We start from the raw sequence: 14,353 nt of genomic DNA on the forward strand, positions 1-14,353 counted from the left end.
AAAATTTTGCTTAAGATCATCCAGCAACAATTGCAGCAGTACATTGACAGGGTTCAGTTTATATTCAGAACATGACGTGGAACAAGAGATATCATTGCTGATGTCTGATGGATCTTGGCTGAAAGCAGAGAACACCAGAAGGATATTTACTTGTGTTTTATTGACTATGCATTCGGCTGTGTGGTTCATGACAAGCTCTGGATAGCCTTGAGAAGAACGGGTATTCCAGAACATTTCTTTGTGTTCATGAGGAACTTGTATACGGATGGTGAAATTGACCAGTGTCGGCAGTTCAGGTCTTGTGTCTGATTTCAGATTGTGGCTGAGACTGGTCTGGTCGATTTCTCTAGGAGGTTCTATCGGGTGGCCACATCCTCACACACACCCCACTCCCACACTCTTCTGATGATGGTTTTTCATGTGCATAAGTGTTTTCTTTTTAATAGGTCCCAGTCAATTGTTCTGCCTTCCACGGAATGTGCTTTCTTTATTTTATCAGGTAGTCTGTGTATGCCCTGCAATAGAGCCATAAGTGTTTCCAAATTTTCTCATTGATAGGTCTGGTGTTTACATGTAGGACTCTGATCCACCTTGTATTAGTTTTTGTGCATGGGGTGAGGAATGGGTTTTGTGTCAATCTGCTGCAGATGGACATCTAATTTTTCCAGTACCATTTGTTGAAGAGGGCCCCTCTTTCCCATTTAATTTTTTTGTTGTTGCCTTTTGTCAAAAATTAGTTGCTTGTAGGTGGATGATTTTATTTCTGGGTTTTCTATCTGGCTCCATTGGTCTATGAATCTATCATTATACCATTACCAGGCTGTTTTGACAACTGTGGCTGTGTAGGAGGTTTTGAGGTCAGGTTGGGCAAAACTTTCTACTTCGTTGTTCTTTTTTAGAAATTATTTTCTTATCCTGGGCCTCTTCCCTTTCCATATGAACTTGGTAATTAATTTTTCCATTTTTAAAAAAAGAATGATGTTGGGATTGTGTTGTTGTATTGGTAGATTGCAGCTTGCATTTACAATTTTTTTAATTGTGTTTTATAAAAAGCAACCTCAACCTAGAAGGGTAATAGAAGATTCTGAATTCCTGTTTACTTTTTTATGAGATGCTTTCTCTTTGTCTTAGAGTCCAAGTTTTGTCATCATCTTTAACCACACCAACCCAGTTCCATCCTTGAGGAACTTTCCCTTTGTTACCTGTTTTATCTGTCAATTTACATTTCTGGGCTGTTGAAAGTTGTTCTTTATTGTCTTTTTTCTTACATGGTGGGGTGGAATTAGGAGTTTCAACTGAGATGATATTGTTCATGGATGTCGTAGAATGAATGGGATGGTGATTCTCCATGAACTGTTTCTCATGTTCCTTGGCATATTCAAATAATGTATAGGTCATAGACGTTCCAAGATTAACTTCAATTGCTTCTTATAACATGGCTAATATACCCTGCTTTATAGCTAATGATATGGTACTGTTAAAAAATGCATTCATAGATATAATCAGAACTGTTTGGGGATATGTTTCTGTCCAGAACATCTCTATTAAGAAGGCTTTTCTCCCACATGGAGGAAGCACACAAGCTGGTGTGATCAAGAAGTGTCATCGGGGCCAGGTAACAGGCATCAGAAGATTCATAACAAACAAACAAACAAACAAAACAAAAATGCATTGGTGAGAATGAGGGAGGTCATAGGGGAGCCTCAAAGCCCATCTGTAGACAAGGGAACATCCCCCTACAGAAGGGTCCCACGGAAGGGATGAGTCAATCAGGGTGTAGTAGAGCACCAATGGATCATGCAATATAACTCTGGTTCCTTGAGGCTTCCTCACCCCCTCTATCATGACCCTAGTGCTGATTCCCACTCTGGACTGGAATGGAGCATGTACATAGGTGTAGGCGAGAGATAAAGCTCACGACACACGGAACTCAGGAACAGGAATGTGAATTGCAATACCAAAAGGGTAGGGGGAAATGGGGAGGAGTGGAAGGGGGTACGGATCACAATGAATGGCACATAACCACACATTCCCCTCCAGGGGGAAGAACAACAGAAACCAGAGGGGAAGGGAGACAGCTGTTGGTGTGAGATATGAAAATAATAACAACCTATAATCTATCAAGGGGACACGAGGGTGAGGTGGAGGAGTGAGGGAAAAAAGAGGGCTGATCCCAAGGGCTGAATAGAAAATAAATGTCTAGAAATGAACAATGGCAATATATGTACAAATATGTCTGATAAAATCGATGCATGGATTGTAACAAGAGTTGTAGAGTCCCCAATAAAAAGGTCTTTTTTTAAAAAAAGAAAGGCTTTTCTCTTATCCTATATTGAAATGAAACGGGACTTAATTCCCAGAAATTTTAATCTCCTTTGTAAACAGAGCCCAAGAGTTCTTGTTCTATCTCCTGTCCCTCATGGCACCACATTGAGCTAACTCTGGGGCGTTTCCTTGTGGACACTATGTGCCACAACTAAGAGAAAGCAAGGGCAGTGATTTGGACGCTGTGACTTGTCCTTGCATGTTCTCAGTTGCAAACACATCATTCATTCACACACACAGGTGGGTGTCACACATACCCCTCTGTCTTCTTTTGTTGCTTCCTGCATTGTTCAATATTTTATCCATAGAATCTTTAAATATTGAAATTTGAGGCTTGAATTTTTTTCTCAAGTTCTTTCAGTTTAAGGTGAGCTGAGCATATTCTTCTTTTTGGTTTTCTAGCTGTAGTTCTCAGATACTCTTATGATTAAGAGCAAGTTTCAATCCATGCTGATCTTTTCTTTATTTCCTGTCTTTTAAATGAATTTTGCTTCTTCATATATAAAGTCTTTTATGTCATCCCACAGCTCATCAGTCATGAGTGTTCAATGCATCAAATCTATTCTTGAGATGTTCTCTAAATTCAGGTGGGATATATTCAAGGTTTTACCTTGGCTCTAGTGAACTTGTTTGAATTTTCTTCAGCATCAACCTTAACTTTCATTTAAGTAATTACTGGTATGTTCCACAGTCAGCCTCTGACCTCATTTTAGTGGCTGATTTTGAGCTTCTCCATCATCTCTTCCTACAGATGTAGTCGATTTTATTTTTGTGTATTCGAACTGGAGAAATCCATGAAAAGGATCACCATTTGGATTGTTGAAATAAGTTGTTATATAGAAGTTATTGGTCATGCAAAATCTATCATTTAATCTCCAGTTTGTTCCTATCACAATGATCATATTTTTTCCAACTATTGTTCCTTCTTCTTTGTTCCCAACTTTTGCATTAAATTCACCAATAATTTTCAATGCATTTTGATTATATGTTTGATAAATTTCCAACTGTGAAAAAATTCTTCAATGTCTGCATCACTAGCTCTAGTGGTTAGTGCTTAAATTTTAACAATTGTTGTGTTAGTCTGGGTTGACTAGAGAAACAAAATCAGAGACACTCGTATTTGTGTAAGAGAGAACTGTATATCAAAGAGCAATATACATTTTTAAAAAACACCCCAGCACAGTTCAGATCAAGTCCATGAGTTCAATATTAGTCTTTAAGTTCAATATTAGCCCATGAATTCCTCTTGAGATTCATGCTACACATGCTACACATGCAATGATACTGAATGCAGGAAGATTACTAGCCAGTGGTGGATCAAATGGTGGTGGGAGCATCTCAGGCCTGGTGCGGGTCCCCACATGGGTCCTCCAGCTCAAGCCTCTGCCTGTCAGCAGGGTTCCATGTGGCTTGTCAACAGAAATGCTAAGTAGAGAGGCATCAATGCAGATCTCTTTTAATCAGCTGGCCAGGTAGCTAGCTGTCTTCCTAATTTTTTGGCATAGATATGTGAGCATTTTAATCGCTGCACTTGTTTGTTGAAACAGTGGTATCCCATGAATCCCTGGAGCTTTATTTATTTATTTATTTATTTATTTTGCCAACATAGCTTGGACTTCATTCTTCACACCATTGGTTCTTGATAATATGTTACCTTGTGAAACGGTTGAATATTGACCACTTCAGTTTGGTACAATGACCCTCTTTCCTTCTCTGCACATAATTGTAATTATCCTTGTAGTATCCCCTTAACTTGGAAAAGATATAATGATAGAAAACTAAAAACCAAACTCACTGCCATTGAGTCTATTCCAACCTACAGAGACCGTACAGGACAGAGTCGAATTCCCCTGTGGGGTTCTGAGACTGCAGCTCGTTATGTGGGTAGAAAGTCTCATCTTTCTCCCACAGAACCTCTGGGGGTTTTGATCTGCTGACCTATTGGGCAGCAGCACAATGTGCAACAACTACACTACCAGAGCTAATTCAATAGTATTTCTCAGATTAATTCTTGTTTGGGTACTACATACTTTTTCTAAGCCAATTTATTCCCTAACCTCCCTCGCCTTAGAGTAGTAATGCCAGACAGTGATGCTTCATGCCAATCTGAAGGAACCTCCTCTCTTCATTTGCACACTCGGTCAAACTTACGTAGTGACTTCTGGAGTTTTCAGGATGTGCTCAACATGTGTATCTGCACAAACTTCCTTTATTTCTCTATGCGATTCTCATTCTCTTGGTGAGATGGACAGCTGCTACTGCTGTCACCATGTGCAGAAGAACACTGCTAAAGCTACCCCCTTGATGGTATTCTCTGAGGTCTTTATTAAACCTGGCCCCAGGAATTGCCAACCTCTGTCACTGTATCTCTCTGTCATCTGAGCCCCACAGCAGCTGTGCTTGCATCCTCAATCTCACAGGGCCCCCCTTTAGCCTTTGCATACCATGTGAACAATGTTGCCCCACCAGGGACCACTACGCAATACAAAAACCACTCCATTACACTCTTTCATGCAGTTTTTGTTCTAAGCATTCATGCACACACACATAAAATATTTAAAGCCCAACTTACTGCCATCAAGTCAATTCTGACTCATCACAGCTCTACATGACAGCTAGAACAGCCCTGGTGGGTTTCTGAGACTGCAATCTTTACAGGGGTAAAAAGGCTCATCTTTATCCTGCACGGTGGCTGGAGGTTTCAAACTACTACCCCAGTGGCTGGCGCGCGCGCACAGACACACACACACACACACACACACACACACACACACACTTCTTACCGCTTCTTCTCTTGCTTAAAGAATGCCGATTCTGGAGCCTAAACCCAGAATTCCATCACATGGGTCTGACTTCCAATTTAAGCCTCAGATGAAAATTCTCTATGTGATTTGGAAACTACTAGCTCTTACCTGTGTGAATCATTGTTTTTTCAATCTTCAGACTGCTCATGGGATGAGCATTTAGGAGCATGGCAACACTGCACAGATGGTCCATGTCTAGATAGTCCATGAAGTAGAACTTCCTTGAGAAGACCTGAGATGGACCGAAAAGAACTGGTGATTCAGGTGTGTGTGTGTGTGTGTGTGTGTGTGTGTGTGTGATTCAGAGGTGTGTGTGTGTGTGTGTGATTCAGAGGTGTGTGTGTGTGTGTTAAAGAACTAGTGTACTAAGAGATCTGTATTGATGTCAATTCCAAAGAAATGTGCTCCAACAGAATGTAGTTATTGATCAGTATTGTTAGTATCAGAAATCCTGAAAATCCACTGCCATTGATTCAGTTCCTGCTCATAGAGACTTCGGACAGTAGAGCTGCTCCTTAGGTCTTCTGAAGCTGTTAACCTTTACAGGACTGGGCAGGTTCATCTTTTCTGGTTAGCAGTCCAATGTTTAGTCCACAGTGCCACTAGGGCTCCTTCATTTATATCATAAACATATAAAATTTTGCTGAAGATTGTTGAAAAATGGTTGCAGTAGTTCATCAACAGAGAACTACCCGAAATTCAAACTGGATTCAAAAAGTGACAGAATCAGGCATACAACTTGGCTGAAGAGACTATGAGAAATATGTTTACCTGTGTTCTATTGACTACGCGAAGGCTTTGACTGTGTGGATTATAACAAAGTGCCAAGAACGGGAATTCCAGGATACTTGATTGTGCTCCTGTTCAAGCATACAAGAGGCAGTTGTTCCAATAGAACATAGGAACACTGTGTTTTTTAAAATCAGGACAAGTGTTTCAAAGTTGTATCCTTTCACCATGCTGATTCAGTCTGTGTGCTGCTGCTGCGGTTAGGTGTCCAATCCACAGCAGTCCTGTATACAACAGAATGGAACCCACTTGTCCCCATGTCATCCTCATAATCATTGCTTTGTTTGAGTTCATTGGTACAGCTAATGTGTCAATCCAGCTCACTGAGGGTCTTCCACTTTTACTGATCCTCTACTTTACCAAGCAGGATGTTCCATGGGGACTGGTCGCTCTTAATAACATGTCCAAAGTGCATAAGACAAAGTTTTGTCATTCTCCACTCTCATTTCTAAGGATCATTTCTGCTGCACTTCATCCAAGGCAGATTTGTTCATTTTTCTGAAAGTCCACAATATATTCAATATTCTTTATCAACCCCATCATTAAAATACATCCGTTCTTCTCTGGTCTTCTTTCTTCTTTATCCAGGTTGTGCTGGATTTTGAGACAATTGGAAGTAACATGGCAGGTTAAGGTTTCCCTTCGTCCTCAAAGCGACATTTTTTGCTCTTTTGGAGAAAAGAAAGTTAAGAAAGTCTTTTGGAGCACATTTATGGCAGCAATACTTAATTTGATTTCACTGCTCCATCCATAGGTATTGCTTATGGATTCAAGGAAAATGAAATCCTTGACAACTTCAATATTTTCTCCATTTATCCTGATGTTGTTTATTGACCCAGTTGTGACGAATTTTTGTTTTCTTTACATTGCAGTGTAATCCATACTGAAAGCCTTTGATCGCCACTAGGACATGCTCTAAGGCCTCTGAACTTTCAGCAAGTCGGTTCGTGTTAGCTGCATATGGCAGGCTATGAAAGAGTCTTCCTTTAACTTTGATCTGCATTCTTCTCCATATAGTACAGATCATTTGCTCAGAATTCATATTGAATAAGCATGGTGGAAGGATAGATCCTTGGCACACACCTTTCTTAGTTTTAACCCCCTTTGGTCTGTTTGAATGTCTGCCTCTTGGTCTATGTATAAGTCCACACAAGTATAATTAAGCTCTGGAAACCCCATTCTTCAAAATGTTATCCATAGTTTGTCTTGAAATATACTGTCAAAGGTCTTTGTATAATCAATAAACCACAAATAATCATTTTTCTGGTAGTCTCTGGTTTCACTCCAGATCCATCTGACATGAGCAATAATGTGTCTTGTTATTTAGCCTCTTCTAAATCTGACTTGAATTTCTGGTGGTTCCTTACCAATGTAATGCTTTGACCATTTAAAATTATTGTCATCAAAATTGTACTTACATGATGTGATATTGACATTGTTCAATAATTTCTACATTCTATTGGACAATCTTTCTTTGGAATGAGCACCAATATGTATCTCTCACAGACAACTGCCTTTCAAATTTTTTGACAAAGTCTAATGAATGCTTCCAGAATTTCATGTTTATTGAAACATTTCCATTAGTATTACATCAACTCCCCATCCCCACCCCCACCTCAACTTTTTTTTTTTTGCCAATGCTGTAAGTGCAGTCTGGACTTCTTCCTTCAATGCACCATTGGGCCTTTAAAATGTATTTATTTCATTCTTATTTTTAAGAGAATGTTTACACAGGGAAAGGGGAAGACAAACACAAATTATCCAGATGGGGTAGACTATGGCACGGGACCATAGAGTGGCCAAGTGTTTTTTGATAAACAAAACTTTAGAAAGAACATGGGAGGTCAAGGAAAACTGTCACACATGCACGGTGTGTGGCATTTCAAAACATCTTAGATACAGGTGGATTTCTGGATTGGGAATGGGGCCATGATTGGGATACATATATGCTTGTGGTAGACAGAGGAGATTATGAGGTTGGTTCAGGGACCTCCCCAAGGCAGACAGGAAATTACTCCTGTCTATGTAAACCCCTCACAAGGCTACCTCTATCAAGGATACACTCAGGCAAGCTCCAAAGGGAGACTGCTCCTCTTAAGCTTATCAGGTGGGTGGAGGTAATACCATCAGTTCTTTTTTTTAACACATTTTTATTGGCACTGCATTTACATGTCATAGAACTCAATAATCCAGTCATATCTAGAGGAGTTGTACAATCATTGCCACAGTCAATTGGTTCTCGATTATGTATCACCTTCTGAAGTGATTGAACACTGACCACTTTTTTTACTTTTTTTTTTTTGGTGTGATGACTGTGAACTCATTCCCTCTTCTTTTAATGTTTCCTGCATTGTTTAATATTTTGCCTATTGAATCTTTCACTATTAAAAATCAAGGTTTGAACTTTTTCTTCACTTTCTTTAGCTTGAATAATTCTGAGTGTGTACTGAGTGTAATTCTGAGTGTTTTGGTTTTCTAAATCCAGGTTTTTAAAAATCATTTTATTGAGGGCTCATACAACTGTTATTGCAATTCATACATCCATCCATTGTGCCAAGCACATCTGTACATTTGTTGCCGTCATCATTCTCAAAGCATACTTGAACCCTTGGTATCAGCTCATTTTTACCTCTCCCTCCCCACCGCCCCCCTCAAGAACCCTTGATGATTTATAAATTATTTTGTCATGTCTTACACTGTCGGACATCTCCTTTCACCCACTTTTCTGTTGTCCATCCCCCAGGGAGGGGGGTTATATGTAGATCCTTGTAATCGGTTCCCCCTTTGTACCCCTCCTTCCCTCCACCCTCCTGGTATCACCACTCTCACCACTGACCCTGAAGGGTTCATCTGTCCTGGCTAAATCCAGACTTTTCTACAATTCATTATATATGGTACTTTGTCTTCATGGGCTGCCCTTTGAAAATTCATGTTCACTTCTTTTAGTTCGTCATTTCTCCCAGTTGCTTTAGATTTTCTACTCTTAGAGCTAGTTTCAGGATCTTTTCTGACATTGACTTTAGTTTTCTCTTTCCTGCTTTAAGTGACCTTTTGCTTTCTTGATGTATGGTATTCTTGATGTCATCCCAGAACTCATCTGATCTTACCAAGAAGGTGGCATCAGGATTGGAGGGAGACTGGTGAACAACCCACAGCATTCAAATGATACACCATGCTGACTTAAAGTCAAGAGCCTTTGAGACAGTCATTGAGAAGATCAAAGACTACAGCTTGTAGTATGGATTGTAACCACATAAAGTTAAAGCAATCTTTTCTCCATTTATCATGTTGCTTACTGGTCCTCACACATAGCCAAGTAAGCAACAACATGATAAGCAGAGAAAATATTGACATCAATTATTTCATTTTACTTGCATCCACAATCAATGAAAGTTTTCAAAAGCAAAGATGTCCCTTTGAGGATGTGCATTATCCCAGCTTATAGATCTCACCTTCCTTCTGTTTAGTGCCCCTCCCACTGCCCTCTAAGGCTTGGTGATTGTCACAGCCACCACCCGCCCTTCCTTGATAGCCCAGGGTTAGCACCTTTCTGAGCTGTTTCCTTCAACCCACCCACACCATTGTAAAAGTTACTAACTCTCCTCAATCACTCAATTTACATGTTGCATCTATGCCTTACAAAGATTGGGAGCCATTATGTCTGGGAGAAAACTGCCTTTATTCTCAAACATTAAAATGAATACCATAACAATTGTCTTTCCATTTTCAATATTTTATTGAAGAAAAGGACTAGCATCTTTCTTTCCTTAAACAAAGCAAAACAAAATATTTTTATGTGAGATATCTGATGCAGCTGTAGGTTGGCACCTACGACAGAAGTGATATGGTAATATTACCAAGTATTGCCAAATCTGCTTCCCAACTCCTTTTTCCTATAGTACACAAGTTTAAGCTCCTAAATGGACTTTCCTATTTGTCCTTAAATAGTATTCCTCTCGCCACCTCCACTCCTGGAGTGTTTTCATGCTGCCTTGTAGTTCAGACACTATCCACCATGGGCTAAAATGAAGCCCAACTTCCTACCACTGTTGTGAACTTAGGTGCAGGCGCTATTTCTTCAAATGCTCCAAATTAAAATCTTTCCTACCTCTGAGAACTGAGGACAGAAATTATATGGTTAACTAATACAAGTCATTGTGTAGTCTCAACGTATACCTCCCTGCCCTCCCCGGTCCCCCGCCCCCGTGTGTGTGTGTGTGTGTGTGTGTGTGTGTGGTGTACTCTGAAAATAGGTTCCCCAATCCCAAACTCATTGCCATCAAGTTGATTCAAACTCTTAAGGTCCTAGAAGACAGTCTGAGACTACAATTTTGCAGGAGCAGAAGCCTCATCTTTCTCCCAGAACAGCTGGTGAGTTTGAATTGCTGACTCTGAGGTTAGTAGTCCAATCAGAGATCATAAAAGGTGTGGCTAACACTTAACCCACTACACCACCAGCGCTCCTTAAGAGTGTGCACCAAACCCAACCCACAGCCATGCAGTCAACAAGGCTGTAAATCTTCATCAAAGGAAACAGCCTCATCTTTTTCCCCCTCAGGAGCTTCTAAAAACCTCACTGCCATTGAGTCAACGCTCACCCATAGCGATCCCCCATGGATTTCCGACAATAATTGTTAACGGGAGTAGAAAGGCCAGTGTTTCTCCCACTGAGCTGCACTGCCAACCCTGTGGTCGCAGCCCACCGCGTTAGACCGGAACCTAGTGGGTTTGAACCGACACCTTTACCCGACAGCGTCACCAGCGCACCTTGTCGCTCCTGAAGTATGTGGTGCTTTATAGGAATTATCACCTTTCCCAAATGTTATTTTTTCTCTTTAGTTCATGTACGCATTTACATTTATAGGGCTCGACATATTTTAATTTTTGTAACAGCTTCACTAGCGAGGTATTTTTTCACCAGAAGTGAGGATTCTAGCCAAAGTCACACAGCTAGTCAGTAGCTTACATGTTTATTACCATTTAATTTGCAGAGGAGTCAAGTTTGGCACAGTTCGTGGTGAAAGTCGGTTCTGATCACACCGCGTAACCCTGCGCAAGCGCCTTAGGGGCTTCCCCCAGGAAGCGCGAGCGTCACCGTGAGGGGCGGGGTTACGGCTGACGAGCAGGCGCATGCGCCTTGACAACCCTCGCTGGGTTCTCCCGCTGCTGGAGGCGGGGCGTCTTTCCTTATGGGCCAAGTTACTTCGAGGTCAGTGTCCGCGCAGCCTGAGTGAATGTCCAGCGAGTGGTGTCTTGACGGGTGTCTTGGTCTCCCCGAGTGGGCGCGGACCCTGTTCCGGGCTCCCCGGCTGTGGCTGCCACATTTGTGTCCCGTTCGGGTGGGCGGATGCGAGCAGCCCTCAGGCGCCGCGTGACTTCCGCTTGACTCCCTGGCGGCCGGAAGTGACGCCGCGGAGCGCCCTTGCACTTGGGTCGGCTGTGCGCTGGATTGCTTATTGACTTGAAGCTTTTGCCCCCTTAAATCAGGATCTCTGACTTTGTCTGAGTTCCCGGGGCTCAGGGCCACCTCGGGCCTGTTTGATAGCGATTGGAATTCTACCGTGAGTTGTTTGTAAAAGAACCGGTAAGTACCTATCACGTTGGCGTATGTGAAGGAGTGAGCCATTCACGGTAAATGCTGTTGCTCGCATTCGGTTCCGAGGTGCTGTCACTTTTTAACCTGAAGGTCTATCACCGCCTCCTGATTAGTTTTACTCTAACTGATCTTTTACCGCATCACTCTGTCATGACTTCATCACCCAGCGTGAAACCCTCCATTGCACTTGGGGTAAAATTCCAACTCATGTTTTCTCTGGCTCTATGCCATCTGACGCTTGTCCCCGCAACACCCCCTTCCTCCCCGTCCCTCCCCTCCAGTACTACACAACCAGACCTCCTTCACCAGGATTCAGTTTACCCTTGTGTGCTCAATGGAGGATAGTTTAGATTTATTTTCTCTGATGATTAAGGTTAGCAAACCATCCGGAGATATTTGGTAAAATTTACACAAGAATGCAGTCCTTATTAGCTCTTTTTTAACTCAGTTATTGATATAAAATAAGGAAAAAATTCTCACTGTGTCCCAGCCATCTTTCATTTTCCCAAATGCAGCAGTGCAGCAGCTCTTTTACAGCCTCAGGAATTATACAATTTTTTGCCTGGGAAATGTTCACAGCGCTTTTGGTCTGATTGACTCCCATTCATCCTTCAGATACTGTCTTAAATGGTATGTTATCAGATTGGCCTCTCTGACTTCACATCTACTTCTATTATGGGTTGCTTTGAGTTGGAATTGACTTGAATGCAGTGGGTTTTGGTTTTGGTTTGGTGGTTTTGTAATATGCAGGCTTGTAGCTTTCTCTTTCGGCAGTTATAATTACATATTTAAACATATAACTTTTTAAATGTGTATCTTCCCCAAGAGACTTAAAAAGGCCAAATGGTAGAACCTGGTTTAAATTTGCCAGTCCTGGTGGAGGTTGTGGTTATATCGTGGCTTCTTGAACACCACCTATCACCATGTGGCCTTTGTTGAGAGAAAGGGCAGCTGAGTTGACAGGATGTTCTGTCCAGAAAGTCTTCTGGAGTTCAAGGGTCGTGGAGTCAAAGACCTTGGATGTAGTAACAAATAGAGTTATCCGTATGTCCCTTGCCAAGAGTGCGCTGTAGTATTCATTAATTCCTCTCTGTAGTATTCATTAATTCCTCTCCAGACTTGACGTTGTAGTGGTGTAGCTCTTTGTTGGCGTGGCTTGTGATGATGTACTCTTTCAGGGGTCCCCAAACTGCACTGGTGATCCTGGAGTTACTGCAAGGTATCTTCATGTAGGGCTTGTTGCTGCTGACTGGGCTCAGGTCCCCCAGGTTGAAGCAGCTCACAAAGCAGTCATGGAGAGCATGTCTATGTCACCCCCTAAGTCAGAACCACAGTCGGGACACCAGAATTGGTCTTGAAAAGGGCCAGCTGTTTCCATGTTCACAGTCCCAGGGATGACAGCTATTGTCAGCTGAGCCTGTGAGGACAGATTTGGTGTCTCCTTCAGCATCCACATACCATTGGAGTTCGGTAGGTGCCCAGCCTCCTCCTCTTCATAGATTACCAGGCATTGACTATAGGCTCCTTGTCCACCATAAAGAGGAAGTTTTCCTTGTGGTTGTACTTGATCTCTGTAATAGCTTGTGGCCCTGTGGTAGGATCAGCTTCAAAGTTTTCCTTGTGGTTGTACTTGATCTCTAATAGCTTGTGGCCCTGTGGTAGGATCAGCTTCATTCTGGCAGTGACCTGAGGAAACCCAGGGCTTGAGCAGGACTGGAAGAATGAATTGATAATTCTTTTGTTGCAACTTTAAAAGGAACACCCATATTATGTATTACATTTTATACATTAAATAAGAAAGCTAGGTTTCAAGGCATTAATTGTTCAGTGGTAGAATTCTTGCCTTCAATGATTCCTAACTTGTGCCCTTCAAGTGCATTCACCATGCATTTGTTAGGATAGGCTGTGTGCTGCCATAATGCTGAGCACATTTCAGTGAAGCTTATAGACTAAGATGAGGAAAAATGGTCTGATGATCTGATATGGATCACAGTGGTTTTGATACATCATAGCGATGGCACAGGACCAGACAGTATTTTGTTCTTTGTGCATAGGGTGGCCTTCTGTTAGTGTCAACCAACATAGCAGCTTACAAGTGACTAGCATCAAGTTAACCCATCTTCTTGAACTAATCGAAAGAATCTGAAAAGGACTAACTTGCTCTCCTTTTGCCTTTTCACTTTTAGCTTCTTATCATCTACCATGATCTCTGGGGTACTTTAGAAAGTGGATTATGCCAGACATAGGTTAAAATTTAGCACCTTATCATTTGATCTCCCCTTAGACTCATTTTAGGAGACCTGCTGGTTTGTAGCTAGACATTGGGCTGCGATCCTTTTGGTCAGCAGTTTGAAACCACCAGCTGTTCCATGAAAGAAAGACTGGGCTTTCTACTCCCGTAAACAGTCACTGTCTCGGAAACAAGAGGTTTCTGAGTCAGCATTGACTCGATAGCAGTGAGTTTGGTTTGGTTTGGGTTTTGACCCATCTTAAATTTGTTCTGGTGTTTAATATTCTCGGCTTTCTTTTACATTGAATTTTTTCTCAAGTTTTATTTTGTATGTTTTCTGTATATGTCTTTTTCAGGATAGATAAATCTATAAAGAATAACAGGATTAATAGTTTCTTAGGAGTCTGGCAGGGGAATTTCTTGGGAAATGGGGAGCTAATAATAATTACGGGAGAGAAGAAAATATTCTACAATTGATTGTGGTGATGATTGTACAACTCTTTTTAATATGATTGAACTATTGTGTAATAGGTGATTTTTGTGTCAATAAAACAAAATAAAATTATCTCTGGGGCTTATCATAGCCCTTGGAAACCCTGAGGCTACTTG

General features: G+C 41.5%; 2 protein-coding genes and 1 pseudogene across 2 annotated transcripts in view; 1 reads left to right on the forward strand and 2 right to left on the reverse strand.

Annotated features, from left to right (window-relative positions):
- Positions 1-1,104: 1,104 nt before the first annotated feature.
- Positions 1,105-2,431, reverse strand: RWDD4 (RWD domain containing 4). Its single transcript, XM_030888412.1, is given in 3 exon segments — positions 1,105-1,558; positions 1,857-1,865; positions 2,316-2,431. Coding segments are annotated over 3 exon segments (579 nt in total).
- Positions 2,432-11,382: 8,951 nt separating this feature from the next.
- Positions 11,383-14,353, forward strand: part of ERCC6 (ERCC excision repair 6, chromatin remodeling factor) — a 111,281-nt gene continuing 108,310 nt past the window's right edge. Inside the window, exon 1 of the mRNA XM_045283654.1 lies at positions 11,383-11,502. The gene's annotated coding sequence lies outside the window, so the exon portion shown is untranslated. The remainder of the gene's footprint in view (positions 11,503-14,353) is intronic.
- LOC101658536 lies at positions 12,319-13,188 on the reverse strand (annotated as a pseudogene).

This window comes from Echinops telfairi, unplaced genomic scaffold (genome assembly GCF_000313985.2).
Source record: "Echinops telfairi isolate 266 unplaced genomic scaffold, ASM31398v2 ScPeMD7_7465;HRSCAF=8503, whole genome shotgun sequence".
Lineage (NCBI taxonomy): Eukaryota > Metazoa > Chordata > Mammalia > Afrosoricida > Tenrecidae > Echinops > Echinops telfairi.